The sequence below is a fragment of the Perognathus longimembris genome, chromosome 20 (assembly GCF_023159225.1).
Source record: "Perognathus longimembris pacificus isolate PPM17 chromosome 20, ASM2315922v1, whole genome shotgun sequence".
NCBI lineage: Eukaryota > Metazoa > Chordata > Mammalia > Rodentia > Heteromyidae > Perognathus > Perognathus longimembris.
The window spans coordinates 23,736,615-23,755,847 of NC_063180.1; the positions used below are offsets into that span (position 1 = coordinate 23,736,615).

The 19,233-nt window shown below is 54.3% G+C and overlaps 2 protein-coding genes across 3 annotated transcripts; one reads left to right on the top strand and one right to left on the bottom strand.

Moving 5' to 3' along the window:
* Positions 1 to 1,305: 1,305 nt before the first annotated feature.
* On the bottom strand, positions 1,306 to 10,587 carry Napsa (napsin A aspartic peptidase). Of its 2 annotated transcripts, XM_048329364.1 has the most exons (9): positions 9,724 to 10,587; positions 6,227 to 6,368; positions 6,024 to 6,147; positions 5,744 to 5,862; positions 5,193 to 5,392; positions 3,572 to 3,694; positions 3,337 to 3,481; positions 2,590 to 2,688; positions 1,306 to 2,364 (listed from the first exon to the last, which is right to left on the bottom strand). In XM_048329364.1, the coding sequence occupies exons 1-9, from the start codon at positions 9,828 to 9,830 to the stop codon at positions 2,152 to 2,154; spliced, it is 1,272 nt and encodes a 423-aa protein (XP_048185321.1). In that variant the 5' UTR covers positions 9,831 to 10,587; the 3' UTR covers positions 1,306 to 2,151. The 2 variants fall into 2 exon arrangements, with proteins under 2 accessions (XP_048185321.1, XP_048185320.1); XM_048329363.1 differs by lacking the exon at positions 9,724 to 10,587 and having other exon boundaries at positions 6,227 to 6,916.
* A 2,700-nt stretch (positions 10,588 to 13,287) lies between these two features.
* Nr1h2 (nuclear receptor subfamily 1 group H member 2) lies at positions 13,288 to 18,552 on the top strand. Its single transcript, XM_048329358.1, has 9 exons — positions 13,288 to 13,427; positions 14,290 to 14,351; positions 14,443 to 14,598; positions 14,832 to 15,122; positions 15,533 to 15,798; positions 15,913 to 16,092; positions 16,582 to 16,681; positions 17,746 to 17,954; positions 18,086 to 18,552. The coding sequence occupies exons 2-9, from the start codon at positions 14,309 to 14,311 to the stop codon at positions 18,230 to 18,232; spliced, it is 1,392 nt and encodes a 463-aa protein (XP_048185315.1). The 5' UTR covers positions 13,288 to 13,427; positions 14,290 to 14,308; the 3' UTR covers positions 18,233 to 18,552.
* Positions 18,553 to 19,233: the final 681 nt, after the last annotated feature.

Genomic DNA, 19,233 nt, shown 5'->3' on the forward strand with positions numbered 1-19,233 from the left:
TTTGTCTTCTCTCTGTCCCCCCTTTCATAGCTATCTCTGCGCGCTTTCTCTCTTTTTCCTTTTCTTATTCTTTCTACGTCTTTCCTCTCTTGGGTTTCTCCCCCTGCATTGCCCCACGCCTCTGAGCCTCTTTTTCTGAGTCTCCCCTTTCCCTGGGTCTCTGTCCCATTCTCTCAGCCCTCCCCCCACCCTTCCTGGCAGGACTGGAGGCTGCGTCACTGCAGAGAGCTGCAGAAGTGAGGTCCATCCTGCAGACCAAGGAGGTGGTTCCCTCACTCCCCAGATCTTGGGCTCTTCCGCTGTTCCCAAAAGTAGACACGATCCTCAGGCAGCCCCCAAGTCTCTGCTAGGACCCACAGTGCAGAGAAGAGAGTTCCGCACTTTCTGCCCTTTTCAACCCCAAATTCTGACTTTCTGCCCTTTTCAACCCCAAATTCTGCTGTGCCCCACCCCCCGAAAGAAGTAATGAAACCCAAGGTGAGGGACAGGTGGAGGTCGAGTAAGGCTCCAGGGCCAGTTGAGGCCTGGAGTGGACTAAAGAAGGGGTTGAGTAGGTTGTAGAAGCTAGAAGTAGGGGCTGGCATAAAGACCCAGGTCATCACCCTGACTTACACTCCACCCCCTGCTCCTACTTTCTGCTTTTGACAGCAACCAGGCACGGGATCCAGTTACCAAATCAGCGTTTTTGGCAGAGGTCAGAAGGTGTGGGAGAAGGTGGGGGCTGGTGTGGAGAGGGATCTGGAAAAGGGTGAGCCCGGGTGAGAAGCTGAGAAGCAGATTCGGGCCTGGAGAGACAAAGGAGAAGCATTCGGCAAGGAGTAAAGGATGGTCCAGACTCCTCAGTCCTGAGGATTGTGGATGCCATCGCCTGGACAGGGTATGTGGCAAGAGGGTTTGAGAGCCTGGATCTTCCTTCTATCCGTTAAAAACAATAGGCATTGGGGGAGAAGCTGGGGCTCAGAATACAGGACACCCCGCTATACTGAGGGACCAGGGGGAACATACTCCATATTTGACAAGACACCAGAAGAGAGGTGAATGTCTGCCCACTTCTTCAGGTCCTTCCCTTCCCCAACTCATCCTTTTCCGGGACACTCAAGACACTGAGTTCCTGAGATGTCCAAACACCGGCAGCCATAGTCCTCTATACTTGTTCCCTTCCCAAGGCCCTTAAAGGGGAGCTACCCATCCCGAATTTCTAGTGTTCCTCCACCCCATGCCCATCAATCAGTTCTAAGCCAGAAAGGGAATTTCACTACAGGCGAAAATATGGAAACACTCTGTCTAAGATACTTGGTTCCCCCCTCCAATATCTTGGCCCCCAAAACTCAGAATGTAGGGGGATCTCTCCGATGTAATCTTTGAGTCCCGGTCTCCCAAACTGGGAGGTGGGATGCCTTACCACCCACGGACCTAAGCCTCAGCTCCCTCCCCCATACTCACTCCAAGTCCAGGCGAGGCAGGGATAGGGGGGATCCCAGTCTTGCGATGGGGGGGAAGGGTGACCCAGCCTTGGCAGCTCTGGGTAGCAAGAGATTGCGGAGGGGTGAGTGACATCATCGCCGGAGGAGGGGCAGCACCGTTCCCCAAAACTCGGAGTCGGGGGAGGGGGGTATTCAAGCTCCGCCTTGGTGGAGGACCCAGGGATCTTAGAATCCCAAGAGGAGAGCAGAGGAGGTCCTCAAGAATGGAAACCACTTTCTTAGCACAAGGTTCAGAATGTTTTACCGCTTTCAGGAAAGTCTCCCCACCCCTACACACACACTGCCACCTGTCGCTGTTATCGCGACCTGTCGCCTCCAACGCTTGTTGTGGCTGCATCCGCCCCCGCCGGAACGGGAACATAGTGAGGACTACAACACCCGTGATGCTCCGCGGTGTGGGCGCCTTTAACTAGAGGCTGGGTAGGCCAGGGGCGTCATGGGATTCGTAGTAAGAACCCTTCACCAGAGTGAGTCTCTCAGAATAGAACGGGAGCAGTGCCCTTCCCCCTCTCTTCATGAGCTCTCTGGATCTGAATACTAATTTTTCTCTCCAAGAAACACGTGCTTACAGGAAGCAATACAGGGAGGTTCGTTCAATGAAAATAGTATTTACTGAGCAGCTGCAACCCAGCGCGCATGCGTCTAGCCTGGGCGCTTGCTGGGGAAACTACGCGTGCGCATTGCCGCCTCTCCGCTGCGCCTCGCGAGGACGCGCGCGCGCGAGGCCCACGCGGGCTCCCGCGTTCGAGTCCCCGCGGTCGAAGATGGCCAGATAGGTCCCCAAGAAGACGTCGCCGAGGATCCAGAAGGGACCGGCGGGCGGAGGCACGTCCAGGGCCTGGAAGCCAGACAAGCAGAGGCGGAAGCCACCCTGAGAAATCTGCAAGATGAGGAGAGAGGGCTGCTCAGCCACACTGGTGCCACACCCGAAATGCTGCTAGGCCGGGCGTGGTGGAGCCGCCAGTAATCACTGGCTCTTGAGGCTGAGGCGGGAGGAAGGAGAGTTTGAAACCAGCCTGGGCTATGTAACAGGACCTTCTCCCCACTCGCCCCCCCCCCCAAAAAAAAGTTTCTGCCTCCAAGCATAGTCATGGAGGGCACTTACCTGGATGACATAGTCCTGGGCTGTGAGGTTAAACCAGGCCCCACCCAGGAGGAAGGAGACCGGGGGGAGCGTTGGGACTCTGGAGCAGTGAATGAGGTACTAGGGGAGAAGAGGAAGCCATGAAGGTAGGAAGTTCCTGTTCTGCTCCACTTCCTCTGTGCCTCTCCCCAGTGTCCTTGGGGAATGTCTGAGACTTGTCCCTTAGGCATCCCTCATCTAGTCTTCAATAATAATTCTCACCCTGCTTGCCATCTATTGAAACTATATTCTTTCCCTAGGAAACTTTACTACTATCAGGAAGGGAGACATACTTCTTAAAAAACACATACACACACACACAAGTGTGTGTGTGTGTGTGCCAATACTGTGGTTTGAACACAGGGCCTTATGCTTTTGCTTGCCTCTTTTGCTCGAGACTGGAGCTTTACCAGCTCTCCATTTCTGGTTCTTAGCTGGTTCATTGAAGAAGCCCTACCTGGGCCAGCTTCAGATCACAACCTTCAGATCTCAGCCTCCTGAATAGCTAGAATTACTAGAACTTGCTTTCTTAACCAGCCCCTTCCCATCACCATTCCTGAGTCACTCAGCACAGATCCTGGGATGTGTCCTCACTTCTTCTTTCTATCCTCACAGATCCCTCCTCCCATTAGACACCACCAGCTATTTGCTTTCCATCCTCAAGCCCCTACACCCTGTCCGGTGTCTGCCATCAGCTCCATGCCCATGGCCACCACAGCTGGTCCTAACCTGCCCTGCCAAGAGAGGAAATGCCCCAATGGCTGAATGCAGGGCGTGGATCTCTTCACTGGGTCCCGTGATGAGGGATGTTCCTGTGTCCAGGATGGCAGCACAACCCTGGGCACACAGAGTCAGCCCTGTGCCCACCTTCAGGCTGTGAAGAGGAGGGGAACACGTTAAAGACAGGCTCCTAGAGCTCCAGCTCCCCACCCCCAGCTCCAGATCACGGGGCCAAGGTGCTCACCACTGCATGTGGATCTGCCAGTAAGTGGGGTTTGTGATAGGCATGAAGGTGAGGGGTGGGATATAGTGATCTGGGTCCGAGCCCCCCAGGACCAGCTCTCCTCCTTCTGCCCCTTCAGGGTCCCTGAAAGAACAGGATACTGTAGATGTCACCAGAATTTCTCCTTTCCATCCCAAGCGAGGCCAGGGATGGGACCTCATGCCCACTGTTTGTTCTGGGTCCTAGATGGGGTAGTGGGGTAGTTGTGGGCCTAGATGGGCCTGGAAGGAAGAATGGAGAGAAAAGAAATCACCCTGCCCCCCAGGCTGGGAATATGGCCCACTGGAAAAGTGCTTGCCTTATATACATGAAGCCCTGGGTTTGATTCCTTAGCACCACATATATAGAAAAATCCAGAAGTGGCAGTGTGGCTGAAGTGGTAGAGTGCTAGCCTTGAGCAAAAAGAAGCCAGGGGCAGTGCTCAGGCCCTGAGTTCAAGCCCCAGGACTGGCAAAAAAACAAAACAAGAAGTCAACTCCGCCTTTCTTCCTCCTCCTCCTCCACTTTGTCCAGGACCTGGGGCTTGAACTCAGGGTCCAGATGCTGTCTCTTAGCTTTTGCACTCAAGGCTGGCATTCTTCCACTTGAGCCACAGTGCTACTTCCAGCTTTTTCTGAGTAGTTTATTGGAGATAAGAATCTCATGGACTTTCCCACCCAGGCTGGCTTTGAACCTCCATACTCAGATCTCAGCCTTGCCAGTCCTGGGGCTTAGATTCAGGGCCTGTGCACCATCCCTGGCTTCTTTTTGCTCAAGACTAGCACTTTACCACTTGAGCTATACCACCACTTCCAATTTCTGTTTTCTTCCAGTTTTCTGTTTATGTGGTGCTGAAGAATTGAACCCAGGGCTTCATGCATGCTAGGCAAACATTCTACCACTAGGCCACATTCCCACCCCCTCAAGAAGGGATTTCTTTTTTTTTTTGGCCAGTCCTGGGCCTTGGACTCAGGGCCTGAGCACTGTCCCTGGCTTCTTCCCGCTCAAGGCTAGCACTCTGCCGCTTGAGCCACAGCGCCGCTTCTGGCCGTTTTCTGTATATGTGGTGCGGGGGAATCGAACCTAGGGCCTCGTGTATCTGAGGCAGGCACTCTTGCCACTAGGCCATATCCCCAGCCCCAAGAAGGGATTTCTAAGAGGAGAATTTGACTAGTGCTTTCCTGGCTGACTGTGAGTTCTTTTAGTATGTCCTGAGCTGTCAGGCAGCCCTCTGGATTTCCTATGGGAGGTCAGGAGTATTTATCTTGGGTAATTGATTTTTTTTTTCCAGTCCTGGGCCTTGAACTCAGGGCCTGAGCACTGTCCCTGGCTTCTTTTTGCTCAAGGCTAGCACTCTGCCACTTGAGCCACAGAGCCACTTCTGGCTGCTTTCTATATATGTGGTGCTGGGGAATCCAACCCAGGGCTTCATGTACAAGGAGGCAAGCACTCTTGCCACTATGCCATATTCCCAGCCGTGGTAATTGATTTCTTGAACTGATGTGGAAACTTTCTGTGTTCCAAGTTTCCTGACTGGAGGTGGGATTCCAGCACTGGGTTAGCTTCTCCTGGGACCCACTGTAGGGAGCCCCATCCCCAGTACCTGTTGAGGTAAAAGGAGAAGACCGGCTTTTTCAGCAGCCGTTGCTCCACCAGAGCGTCCAGCGGGGGTTGAACTCTTCCCACCGCCAGACTGGGGAAACCAAGGCCCAGTATCCCATCAAAGTGGCCAAAAGTGAAGACGATGCTGGGTTGCCACAGAGCCTCTCCGAAAGTCACTGATGCACCCGAGATCCCCCCAATCTAGAGAAGGACACAAAGGGATCCACAGTGACTGCTGGGAGAATGATGCCCACATTTTCCTGAGAAGCACCGGAATAAATAGCGAAACACAGATCTGGAAACTTCTGCAACAAGCCTCACTACCTAGGAAAATTTTGGCTGTGAGAGAAGCCACGCCCCCTTGTCAAGGAAGCCCTCCTGTTGGCCTCCCCCTACGCCACCGGAGGTTCCACCCTTGACAGCCCAGCGCTCTAGGGGCCCCGGCCCCGGTGGCTCCGCCCAGCGCTGTGAAGCCCCGCCCGTTTCACTGGAGGCCCCGCCCCTCCGGCACCAGAGGCTCCCCAGTTCCCGCCCTTTAGGGGCCGGACGCACGGTCAGCTTGTCCTTGCTTAGGATCCCTTCCAGCCGTCCCGTCCCGTACTGAATGGCAAACTTGGTCCCGTTGCGCCTGAAGGAGCTGGAGGCTTTGGCGTCAAATCGACGATGGAACCCTAAATCAGATTCCGGAAGTGTCACTGGGAACTGAGGACTCTCCAGACCTTCTGCCTGCTGACCTTCTCACCTCGCCTGAGACATCACCCCCAAGCTCAGACCATCCCCCACCGTCCCTTCCCCCCCCCCCCCCACCATCAGCCCTGCGCTCCCGACTCACAGCAGGGCAGACTGAAGAAGGAGCAGGTCCTGGACGGGACCCAGAAGTTGGAGGAGCCAGTGTCGAAGACCACAGAGAAGTTTTGTTGGGGCGTCCCCAGACCGATCTCCCCAAAGTACTGGGCCTGTGGCACAAGGGGATGCAGGTGAAGGGCGTGTCTGACCTAGGGTTCGGGGTTGGGGGACTACGGGGCTGTGGCTCACGTTCATGTAGTTGGAGAGAGGCATAAAGGTGGGCTTGTCCCCAGGGGCTGGGACCCCCAGGCCCGGAGCTGCTGCTGCCCAGTCCCAGGCTCTCAGTGGGCTCAGGGTCCTGGGTCCAGGGCGGACTCTGCGAAGAGGCACCCTGGAAGGAAAGAGCAAGTTGAGGGCAAGGGGCGTATCCTTCCTGGGTATCCACAGTAGAAGGTGGCCCGCAGCAGGGTAGGATGGAAGGTCAGACATATGTGCCCATCCCCATTCCATGGCAGGCATGGCCAGGTGGGCTGCTGAACCACCTTCCATTTAATGCCGAAGATAAATCCCCCAGGATTTAGAGGAGCAACTCCCGCACACCAAATCCACCCCCCTAACCCAGGCCTGGTGACAGCTCTAGGCTGAAGAACCTTCTAGGCTCTGTTCCTCATGGTGGGGCTCCTTCCCTTCCTTGAGTGGGGGGAAGCAGTATTGGTGCCAAGTCGCCATTCCCCACTTGACACCAGAGGACACTGCATGTAGGAGATTCTGAAATTATAGGATCTCTGGGAACCAGGAAAATGCATTGATAACTCAGAGAGGAAGGAAGCTTTTCCAAGAGAAAAATACCAAAGAGTGAGATGCGAAAGTTTCAAACTTCTCTACAGCCCTTCTCCCACAAACCTATAAATGACACACACGTACACACACACAAAAAAAATCTAAGAGACAATTACAAGTTTGTATGTCAAAGTGTCTGTATTCCTAGTAAGTAAATTCTCCACGGGCTGGGAATGTGGCTTAGTGGTAGAGTGTTTGCCTAGCATGCATATAGCCCTGGTTTGGATTCCTCAGTACCACATATACAGAAAAAGCCTGAAGTGGTGCTGTGGCTCAATTGGTAGAGCAAAAGAAGCATATATACACATATACATATATATTCATGAATATATTCATGATTATGGTGTGTGAAAAAGAAATCTGGTGTGGCTCCGATGTTAGAATAACACCAGCCATCAGTGTAAAACCTAAGGGACAGTGCTATGTTGGGGATTCAGTTTTGGCCTTGATGAGGGAAGGGGGACGAGAGCTCTCGAGACGCTGCTCTTTCCCCAGCCCTGGGACAGTGTAAAAGCTAGCCACTCCCATCTTCTGGGTTCTGCTGGAAGAGAAGCAAAGCAGCCCCCACCCCTGGGGGCGAGCACGTGTGTGCCATCATGGTGGCGGTGGCAGAGCCCCCAGAGGCCCGGTCCTTGGGGGGCTGTGGTCTCCGCCCATAGAGGAAGCTCGTGATATCACCTGAGGGACAGTCCATTCAGCCAATTATTAATATTCAATTGGTCCCGCCTCTTCCTGCCCGCCATTACCGTTATATAAACCCCTCCCTGATTAAAGCCTTTTGAGACTGGTGGAACATCCAAACTAGCTCCCCAAAATCTGTCCTGCGTCTACTCCGGACACATGAGGGGGGACAGGGGGAGGTTTCGGCATCTTTCCTCAGCTAGCGTAACCCATAAAGACACGCCTTGCTCCTTCTGCAGGCATGAGGAGTAGAGCCGAGTTTCTTTCACAATTTGGGATTTAACATCTCCCTGGGTGAAGCAGGGGACGGGGTCTTGAACCCCACAGTGCTCAGACCCTGAGTTCAAGTCTCAGTATTGGCACAATAAATAAAACTACCTGAGCCTGAAGCTGTGAGTGTTGCACAAAATTCCTTGTGTAGACTCCACATCGGTGACAAGCTAAGGTACCTGTCCCCTGAGCAGGCAGGCCACCAGAGGGTGCATACAGATAAGGGGACAAGGGGCTGGGGATATGGCCTAGTGGCAAGAGCGCTTGCCTCGTATACATGAGGCCCTGGGTTCAATTCCCCAGCACCACATATACAGAAAATGGCCAGAAGTGGCGCTGTGACTCAAGTGGCAGAGTGCTAGCCTTGAACAAAAAAAAAAAGAAGCCAGGGACAGTGCTCAGGCCCTGAGTCCAAAGCCCAGGACTGGCCAAAAAAACAAACAAACAAACAGATAAGGGGACAAAGGCCTATGCAAATGAAGGGACAGATATATGCAAATGAAGTGGGCTTATGCAAATAGAGGCTTGGCTCAATGGGACCCTTGAGCTGAGTGTTTGCCAACCCTGGCTCAGAGAGCTGTACAAACTCAGCACTCTGAGCTTCCTGGTGGGTAGGTGTGGGATGGGGCCAGCTTGAGGGGCTGAGGGGCTGGCAGGCACTCTGGGTCCTGGGAGAACATTCTGAGGCTCCCTGTTCTTCACATTGTTGTCGAAATGGCCAAAGTGGGTTGGGTTCAAAAGGTTGATTAGCAAACATCTCATGCCAGAAGAATTTTGTGTGCTCAGTGCCCTCCCCCACCATCGGACACAGTCTGGAGAGGTGGGAAATTAAATGGGGACAAGTGTACCAGTTTTCCAGTAAGCCCCCCCCCACCTCCATTCAAGAACTGGGAAATGAGGAAGAGGAGGGGAGAGACTGGGGGATGCAACCAGGCAAGGTGGGGGTGGTCCTCTAAACTTTTTCTTTGCTTACTGTGGTTATGGGGATTGAACCCAGGGTCTCCAGCAAGCTAGGCAGGCGCTCTACCAGTTGAGCCATGGTCCCCAGTCCTTTTCACTGTCTTTTTTTTGTTGTTGGTCATTGGACTTGAAATCAGGGCCTGGGTACTGTCCTGGAGCTTTTATGCTCAAAGTTAGCACTCTACCACTTTGAACCACAGCTCTACTTCCAGTTTTCTGGTTGAAGGTAAGAGTCTCACAGACTTTCTTGCCCTGGCTGGCTTCAAACTTCGATCCTCATATCTCAGCCTTCTGAGTAGCTAGGATTACAGGCATGAGCCATCGGCGATGGCCATTTACTGTCATTTTAAAAAATAGGATCTTTGGGCTGGGGATATAGCCTAGTGGCAAGAGTGCCTGCCTCGGATACACGAGGCCCTAGGTTTGATTCCCCAGCACCACATATACAGAAAACGGCCAGAAGCGGCGCTGTGGCTCAAGTGGCAGAGTGCTAGCCTTGAGCGGGAAGAAGCCAGGGACAGTGCTCAGGCCCTGAGTCCAAGGCCCAGGACTGGCCAAAAAAAAAAAAAAAAATAGGATCTTTGATGTTTGCCCACATAAGTGTGGCTAAATTCATGTTAACACCCTCCCCTCAGCTGGGATGATAGGCATCACCACACCCAACTGATTAATCAAGATGGGCTCTAGCTAGCTTGCCTCCAATTTTGATCCTCTTGATCTCTGCCTCCCAAGTAGCTAGGATGACAAGTCTGAGCCAATGTGTCCAGATGTTTTCACTCCCCCCCCCCGTTGCTGTTGTTTATGAGACATGTTCTTGCTAACTTTACCCTAGTTAGGCTTGAACTCAAGATCTTGCTGCCTCCAGTTCAAAGTTGTCTATAATCCAGTGGCTGGAATTATAGGCACTACCATGTCCAACCTTCAATGGAGGAAATCTTGGCCTTAAACGTTTTGGATCTTAGGATCTGTTATGTTGGGGGTAGAGGTCACCATACCGGATCAGCGAAGCCTGTATAGGATCCAAGTTCAGCAGCAGCAGCAGCAGTGGCAGCAGCAGCAGCAACGAAGGTGACATCTCCGGGGGTCTGGGAGTGACCTTCATGTGCTCGTGGCTCCCCTTCTTTACTCGGCCTCTGCTCTCTTTGCACCCCACCACCAGGTTTCAGAGGCGACCAGAGCCTCTGGGTGAATGGTGTTTGCAGATTTGCACTTAGCATTTTTAATGGATAGCCAGAAGCCGTTCCCCCATGTCCTGGCTGGTCACTTTCCTCTTACTTAGAGGGAGGGGTGGGACCTCCTCAACCTCCCCCCACCCCACCCCACCCTCTTCTTTGAGCCTCTACTAAAGGAGCCTCTGCCACTTTTACTTTGAAGTTTCATTTCAGTTTTCTGAGACTCATTAACCACAAGTGTTTTCCTGGGCCTTTTCAAAGGGAGCAGCTGGCTGGCAAGATGAGGTGCTACCATCGTGTCATGTGAGCTACTTGGGAGGCAGAGGCAGGAGGATCATTGTTTGAGGCCAGCCTGGGCAAAGTCAGGGAGAGAGCCAATCTGGAAAACAAATGACAAAAAAAAAAAAACAAAGAAAGAAAATCCACCAAAACACAGCCACCCTAAAAGCAAAGGGATTGTAGAGGTGGTTTAGGGGTAGATTTCGAAGCAAGCTGAAGGCCTTGAGTTTAACCACAAGGACAAAAGAAAAAAAAAAAAAAAGAGGAAGGCAGCCAGGCAGCCAAGCTGAGGTTTATGAAAGTCTGGAGGGGAAAAGTATCACAGTAGACACCTGGCTTCACATGTTGGGGCATTTGCCTCTCAGGACCCCAACATTTCCTGTTGCTGCTTGATGATTTTGCTTTCTGTGTTTTGTGTTGTTGTTTTCTGACAAAGTCTTGCTATGAGGCCCAGCCAGGTCTCAACTCTGTGTGTGTGTGTGTGTGTGTGTGTGTGTGTGTGTGTGCCAGTCCTGGGGCTTGTTTTCAGGGCCTCATACTCTCACCTTTTCCTTTTCCTCTCAAGGTTCCACTCAGCAGCTCCAATTCTGGCTTTTTTGCTTGTTCACTAGAGATAAGAGTCTCACAGGCTTTCCTGCTCAGGCTGGCTTTGAACTGGGACCTTCAGATCTCAGCCTCCTGAGTAGCTAGGATGACAGGTGTGAGCCACTGGTGCCTGGCTTCCAGTGTCTTTTTGTCACAGTTGTCTTCTGCCATGTATAGATATGCCATAGTAAACACATCCTTTTTCTCCTCCTGAGTTTAAAGCAGTTTAAATTTAGACAACCTCAATGACATTTTTCCCCCTCAACATAAATCAGTCAAAGTCAGTAAGGAGTCAAGCTGGTATCAGTGGGATTGCCTTCCGTCTGGTGTGGTCACGGGTGGATCCATAGGGCTCACAGGATTTGTCAGCCTTTTTTTCTCTTTCTCAACTATCCTTAAAGACAATCAGGAGCCCCGAAGATTTAGGTTTCACCGATTAGAAACTGGAAGTTGAAACTGGCAGTTGAAACTGGCTGTGCTGTGCTTATAAGCTGTCATAAAAGTCTTCAGCCATGGTCTCTGCTTCATGCTGGCCTGAGTGGGGTATTCCTGTCACCTATCATGTCCTTCAAGCAGGTCTTGCGTGAAGGTGGTTTGCTACAATTGCGGGCTCTGGGGATCACCCCCCCCCTCCAACCTGTGACTCTGCCCTCTCCCCTCCCCCTCCCCCCCCCCCCGCCCCAACCCTCAGTTTGGGCCCCACGGGCCGCTCCTGCCCGTACAACCCCAGATGAACTCCAGGGGGCGGTGTGGGACGCGCTCCCGCGGGTCACCCTAAGGCGCCCACTGTGGCGACTTCTTCAGCCAGGTTTGGGGAGCACCCACTGCCCTCTTCCTGCATCCGGCTTCCTTTCCGGCCCCTTCCCCAACGGCTGCCTTCGGCCTGCTCCCTGCCGATGTGTTCACCTCCACCATCAGACCTAAGGACCAGAGGGCGCAGGCCTGACTTTTCGGGGTCTCCAGGTCTCCCCGGTGGCTTCAGGATGCGATTAAAAAGCAATTTTAAAGAAAGATTTTTTTCAACCGAATATTATTACTCAGCTAACTTTATTTTTAACTTTCTTTTCTTTTTCTTTCTTTGGTTGACATCGGAACTCAAACTCGATACCTGACACTCACTGGCTGGCGCTCTACCAACTGAGCCAAGCCTCCATAACCCCTATTTTTAGTTTTAATTAAAAAGAGCGGGATTATTGTCTATATGTTACCTGCATCCCAGATGCATTTGGTGATTTGTTTCCCGTTACTAAGGCTTAGTCACGCAGCCCCCACCTCACCAGTGAGGTAGTGCTGAAACTCCACTCCTCCCCCAGGCCTCGGTGGGGATTTGAACTCCGATCTTGAATTCCCTCTCTCAGGGCTTTACTCTTGTTGCACTGCACTGCCATTGGCAGGAACCTAGTCACGTGACCATGCCTAGCTGCACAGCCCCCTGGAAAATGTAGTTCACTTGATGCTGAGCTTGGGGGTTCACACCTGTAATACCGGCACTCCGGAAAGCTGAAGCTGGAGGATCATATACATGAGGCCCTGGGTTCGATTCCCCAGCACCGCATATACAGAAAACGGTCAGAAGTGGCGCTGTGGCCCAAGTGGCAGAGTGCTAGCCTTGAGCAAAAAGGAAGCTAGGGACAGTGCTCAGGCCCTGAGTCCAAGGCCCAGGACTGGCCAAAAAAAAAAAAAAAAAAGAAAACCTACCGAACACTCAAAGACACGATATACACTGACAAACACTGAAGGGGGGGGGGGGGAAACCTTGGACAATTTTTCATCTGTCTCCTCCAACATTCTGACAGCATGCTCAAGGCCCCAGATTCAATCCTTAGCATTACAAAAAAAAGTTATATAAAAAAAATCGTGCCCCACTTAACTTGGCTAAAACCTAAACCCAACATGCAATAGAAAACAACCAAAAACGGAAATCAACTTCCAAAACAGTCCTGTGGGGAAAAGCAGGCAGTGGTGAGACGTTTTTCCAGGTTAAATCTCTGGCTGCGAGCCCAGAAGAGGGCAAGGCTGGCGGACGAAGTTTGAAGACCCCCCGAGATGCCCCACGGTTCAACTCCACACTCAAACCCCGGAACTCTGCGCCACCACAAAGCGCCGGCTGGAACAACTTCCGGTGGGCCCACTGCTTCCGGGAGGGCCGTACGCTGCACCGTGGCGGACCGGAAGTCCGTCACGTCTCATGACCCGCCCCCTTCCGGAACTGACGCTCGGCGGGGTTGCCGGAAGAAGTGGCGAAGTTACTTTTCCTCCTTTTTTTTTTTTTTCTTTTGCCCTGTTAGGGTTCGAACCTAGGACTTGGCGCACTCTAGGCAAGCTCTCTACCTGCAGGCCACACTTCAGGTCCCACCAAGTTACTTTTGGCGGGACGCCGTGGCGGTGGCGCTCAGGACCTGCGGAGGAGAAGCCGACCCCGGGGACGGAGGCAAGTGCACCGACTGGGAGGCGCGGGAAGAGCCGGGCCCCCGCCGCTCTCCGCGCCGCTCCGCTCAGCCTCCGTCTCCTCGTTCCTTCCCTCTGTAGCTCCCTTCTCCCCTGGCTGTTTCCGGGGCATCGGGAGTAGGAGACCCCAGTAAAGACCGCCCGTGAGACCCCGGCGCGCAGCCATGAGCCCCGCCTCCCGCTGGTGTTCGGAGAGGGGCGGGACCTGGAACGAGGTGGGGGCGGGGCCTGAGGGCGGTGGGTGTGGCCTGAGGGAGGGAAGGCGGGGCCTGAGGAAGGTGGGGTGGGGCCTGAAGCGGGGTTCAGAGGGGGTCCTGAGAAGGGGTAGGTGTCAGAACTTGGATTGAGGGGCGCAGATGGAATTGAGCAAGTTCAGGGCAGGCCTGTATGGGAAGACAGGCAGATCCTGGAGGAGTGGGCTGGGACTCGAAGAAAAAAAGGGAGGAGCAGATGGGATCCGAATGGTTGAGGGCTTCCTCAGTAGATGGAAGATGGAGTCTTAGTGAGAGTAGGAGGTGGGAAACTTGGTGGGGGTGGGGCTGGACAATAGCATGATTGAAAAAACGGTTAGTACTTGGGGAAGGTGGGCAGGTGGGGCTTGACAGGTAGGGCCTGGGGCAGGACAGGGGTTAAAACTGAGCTGACCTGGAACAGAAGGGGATGGGCATTGTTGAAATGGTTTGGGGAGGGTGCCTCTTGGTCTAGGGCTGGGAGTGGGGTTTCTTTAATAGTTAAAAAAGAAAAAAGGGGGTTGGGAATATGGCCTAGTGGTAGAGTGCTTGCCTCCTATACATGAAGCCCTGGGTTCGATTCCTCAGCACCATACATATAGAAAAGGCCAGAAGTGGCGCTGTGGCTCAAGTGGCAGAGTGCTAGCCTTGAGCAAAAAGAAGGCAGGGACAGTGCTCAGGCCCTGAGTCCAAGCTCCAGGCCTGGCCAAAAAAAAAAAAAAGAAGAAGAAGAAAAAAAGTTTGCAGGAGGTAAACAATAGTTCAGGTCCCCACCAGGACCTGCACTGGCCTCACCCACTAGGTGGGGCCAACCCCACTAGAGTCTCAATCTCTCTGTATTCTGCAGACTGCTCCGTGACCCCACCATGTCCTCCCCTACCACGAGTTCCCTGGATACGCCCCTGCCTGGTGAGCTACCCTCTTCTCCACTAGGCCCCCAGCACCTCCCAGTGACAAGAGAAACTCAAGTGTTCTCTCCTCTGTTTCCTCTCTGTCCCAGGAAATGTCCCCCCTCAGCCCAGCACCTCCTCTTCTTCACCAGCTATAAAGCAGGAGGGTCCTGAGCCGTGGCCAGAGGGTCCAGACCCTGATTTCCCAGGCACTGATGGGGCTGGCTCTGCCTGCATTGTGGGTGACACAGAACCCAAGGACAGGGGTATGAGAACCAGCGTGGGGCTACAGAAAGGGCTCTGGGAAGGGAGATGGAGGGGCTGTATTTTGGCTTTCCTTCATTTCTCCTTGATGCTGACTAGTTTGATTCATTCTCTGGGGTCTGCTAACTGACACAGCCGTCTCCCTCCTCCTACCCTCTGTCCTATGCCTCTTGCCTTGGGCGCTGTCCTCGGTATCTCTGCAGCCCTGTCTCAGGGCTTTGTGCACCCATTGCAGTCATCATAGAGCCAGAGGAGGAGCCTGAGCGCAAGCGGAAGAAAGGCCCAGCCCCGAAGATGCTAGGCCATGAGCTGTGCCGCGTGTGTGGGAACAAGGCCTCCGGCTTCCACTACAACGTGCTCAGTTGCGAAGGTTGTAAGGGCTTCTTCCGACGCAGTGTGGTACATGGTGGAGCTGGGCGCTACGCCTGCCGGGGCAGTGGCACCTGCCAGATGGACGCCTTCATGCGGCGCAAGTGCCAGCTCTGCCGACTCCGCAAATGCAAGGAGGCTGGGATGCGGGAGCAGTGTAAGTCCCCAGCGGAAAGTCTGCCTAGGGCTGGGAATGTGGCTTAGTGGTAGAGTGCTTGGCTAGCATGCATGAAGCTGTGGATTCGATTTCTCAGTACCACATAAGCAGAAAAGTCCAGAAGTGGTGCTGTGGTAGAGCACTAGCCTGGAGCAAAAAAAAAAAAAAAAAAAGCTCAGGGACAGTGCCCAGGTCCTGAGTTCAAGCTTCAAGCCCCAAGGCTGACAAAAAAAAAGAAAAAAGAAAAGAAAAGAAAGAAAAAAAGGAAAGAAAGTCTGTGTGCAGTGTGTGTTGTGGGGCAGGACTTAATGAACAGGGTGGGCAGGGAATGATGGCAAGTGATGGGGCAGAGTTTGGAGGCAGGGACCCAGATGATCTTGGGCCTCTACTAAGCCCGCTGTCCCCCACAGGCGTCCTCTCTGAAGAACAGATCCAGAAGAAGAAAATCCAGAAACAGCAGCAGCAACAGCAGCCGCCACCAGTGGAGCCGTCGGGCAGCAGCTGCCCAGCCTCTGGGCCTGGGGCATCACCTGGCGGGTCAGAGGCTGGTAGCCAGGGCACCGGGGAAGGTGAAGGCATCCAGTTAACTGCAGCGCAGGAACTAATGATCCAGCAGCTGGTGGCCGCTCAGCTGCAGTGCAACAAACGCTCCTTCTCTGATCAGCCCAAAGTCACGGTACCGTCCTTGCCACAGCCTTCGGGGTGCTTCCCTGTAGGCTAGACTCTTTAGAGGGTGCTCTGCTCTGGGGGTCAGGGATCCCAGGAGTCACCCAGGTCTCCTGTGTCTCAGCCCTGGCCCTTGGGTGCAGACCCTCAGTCCCGAGATGCACGCCAACAGCGCTTTGCCCACTTCACGGAGCTGGCCATCATCTCAGTCCAGGAGATTGTAGACTTTGCCAAGCAAGTTCCTGGCTTCCTGCAGCTGGGCCGTGAGGACCAGATTGCACTTCTGAAGGCATCTACCATTGAGGTAACAGCGAGGGTGCCCTCCCCCAAATGCACAAGAAAATGCAAAGGTGTCTTGGGGGCAGAGCCTGGCCACAGAGTGCAGAGCCAGAGTGAGCTCATACCTTTCCCCTGTGGGCATGACATGCCACAGGGAGTGACTAGATCTTAATAGAACAGGATGAACCTCCTGTGAGCCAGAGAGAGAAGGGGAAAAGGGACTGAGGCAGAGAATAATTGGGCTGGAGGACCCCACATCAGAGAGAATGTGCCTAGAGGCTGTTGAGAAGTGTTGACACTTGAACCAAATCACAGGTATCAGGTAGTGAGTGCCCGCTGTATGCAAAGCTCCGTTCTAAGTGCCAGAATGTGGTGGTAGGCTAAACAAAACCACATGTCCCCAGTGTGGGACCACGTGGGAGGGGCACAAAGTTTGGTGTGGCAGAGGGATGGGGAATGATCCTGAGCTGAGGGAAACCTGGTCACTAAGGGGCCACCCTGCACTCTCCCTCAGATCATGCTGCTCGAGACGGCCCGGCGCTATAACCACGAGACAGAGTGTATCACCTTCCTGAAGGACTTCACCTACAGCAAGGATGACTTCCACCGCGCAGGTCCGGGGCTGCCGGGGGCCTCTGCATCTCAGCCCATGGCCTGCTGCACAGTGGGGCTGCACCAGCAAGGGAGCTCTGCCACCCTAGCGCATCTGGGTGGGAATTGGGGGCACCCTCTGTCTCAGGGAGGCAAGCTGCTGGATCTCCCACTGGGAAGTTGTGTCTCTGCCTAGGCACAGGGCCACCCAGGCAAAGAGCAGTGCAGGTGGACCTGGGGATGAGCCCCAGGGCAGGGTGTGTGCAGAGGCCTCCCACACTTACCCGTGGCTTTTCTTTTTTTTGTCAGTCTTGGGGCTTGAACTCAGGGCCCGGGCACGAGCTTTTATTGCTCAAGGCTAGCTCTCTACCACTTGAGCCACAGCTTCACTTCTGGTTTTCTGGTGGTTAATTGGAGATAAGAAGCTCACAGACTTTCCTGCCCCAGCTGGCTTTGAACTACAGTCTTCAGGTCTCAGCCTCCTGAGTAGCTAGGATTATAGGTGTGAGCCACCAGCACCCAGCCTATCTTTAGGGTTTTCTCAGTATGAAAAAGCCCCCCTGCCCTGTTCCCTCCCAGGTATGAAATGTACACTTGGTTGTAAGTCAGCCCCAGGACCCCTCCAGGCATCCCTTCTAAATCTCCCCGCAGTCTCAGCTGGGGATTTACCAATGTTTATCATCTGTCTTCCGAAAGACAATTTCTACCTGGGGTCAGATACACAGTAGGGGCTCACTTCTGTTTGATGGATGAGTGAATAGGTCTCAGAAGTGAGCCTGGGTTTTACATCCAGAGCAGTGGGGTCTGCTAGGACCAGGCACAATGAGGCCTGGGTTCGGCCCTATGCCCTCTGCCTTCTTGAAGGGGTAGTAGAGACAAGACTGCATGCAGGAGTGAGGTGGGTGTGGGGGGAACTCCAGACACACACCCTTGCCCTCATTCCATCATGTCAGCACGGGTGCCAGGCCCAGGTGCCAGGCCCAGGTGACAGGTGGGACAGGATTCCTGTTATCTCACCTGTGATGGGCTGCTGGAGGCCCTGGGTGGGAGGACGAGGGTTGGGCTGAGCGAGGCCTCTCTCCCACAGGCCTTCAGGTGGAGTTCATCAACCCCATATTCGAGTTCTCGCGGGCCATGCGTCGCCTAGGCCTGGACGATGCTGAGTATGCTCTGCTCATTGCCATCAACATCTTCTCAGCTGACCGCCCCAATGTGCAGGAGCCACAGCGCGTGGAGGAGCTGCAGCAACCCTACGTGGAGGCTCTGTTGTCCTACACGCGCATCAAGCGGCCACAGGTATGGCCACAGACAGCCTAAACACTGTTTCCTAGCGAGCAGCCAGCAGGCACAGGGTGGGGCCCATGCCAGGCCAGGCAGGTCCATCCATGGATCTGGCCAGCAGCCAACTCTGTCCTTCTGCCCTCCAGGACCAGCTCCGCTTCCCACGCATGCTGATGAAGCTTGTGAGCCTGCGCACGCTCAGCTCCGTCCACTCCGAGCAGGTCTTTGCCCTGCGGCTCCAGGACAAGAAGCTGCCACCTCTGCTCTCTGAGATCTGGGATGTCCACGAGTAAGGGGCAGGCCACCCCGGCCTCCACCTCACTTGCCTACCCTTCCTCCTCCTGGGTGGAAGGGGCCCAGGCCAGGCCTCAGCCTTCAGTATGCATCCCATATGGGGTCCCAACCCTCCAAGTCTTCCAGGAGGGGTGATGGGTCACAGGTCCCGACCTCTGACCTTTCCTAGCTGCCCTCCCTGCCAGCTTACACCTCAAGCCCACCATGCAGTGCACCTTGAAAGGAGGGAGGGGGGCTCCTGGCACCCCCAGCCCAGGAGACAATAGCCCCCTCCTTCTGTTCCTTTTATTTAATAAAAACTAAAAACAAGGAAATAAAATGAGTACACATAGGCGCTGCACTGAGCAAAGGAGGGAAGTGGGCTTCCACGGGGGTTGGTGATGCCAGTCCCCAAGTCTGATTACACAGGCCAGTGGCTTCCAGGCTCCAGGCTGTGGTGACAGATTCCCCAGTGCAGGTGATGTTCACTAGCTGCCTGGGGCCAAGATGGGTGCCTGGCAGGATGACTTGGAACCACTCCTGAGGGACAAGCAAGATCTAGGTTGAGGGGCCCTGAGACGACTTTGGGGTCTGGCTGTGCATTTGTTTGGGGATCAGAGGTGACATGCCGCTGGAAGGGATGGAGTGTGACATCCAACAAGGTTTGGTCCTTGGAGACCTCGGTGACAGGACAAACCCCGAGGTGGCCAGCAGGCAAGGGGGACTTGGTGGGAGGGCAGGGGCTCTGGTGGGGTGGGACCCAGGAGCGAGGGGATCCCGCAAAGGACCCAGCTAGATGGGCCTCCAAAGTGAGGGACTGGAGGCCTGGGTGGTGAGTCCGCGGTGGTGCCCCTGGGGCAGGGGCGGGATGCACGGAGAGATGGGCTGGACTCCGGAAGCCATGTTAGTTACTTATGACCACCTTATCCCACGGTCGTACACTTGGAGGAAACAGGCTGAGAGCCTCGGCAGGGATGGCAGGCCGTCCTTCGTCGGGCAGACTGCAGGGCAGCGCATACCC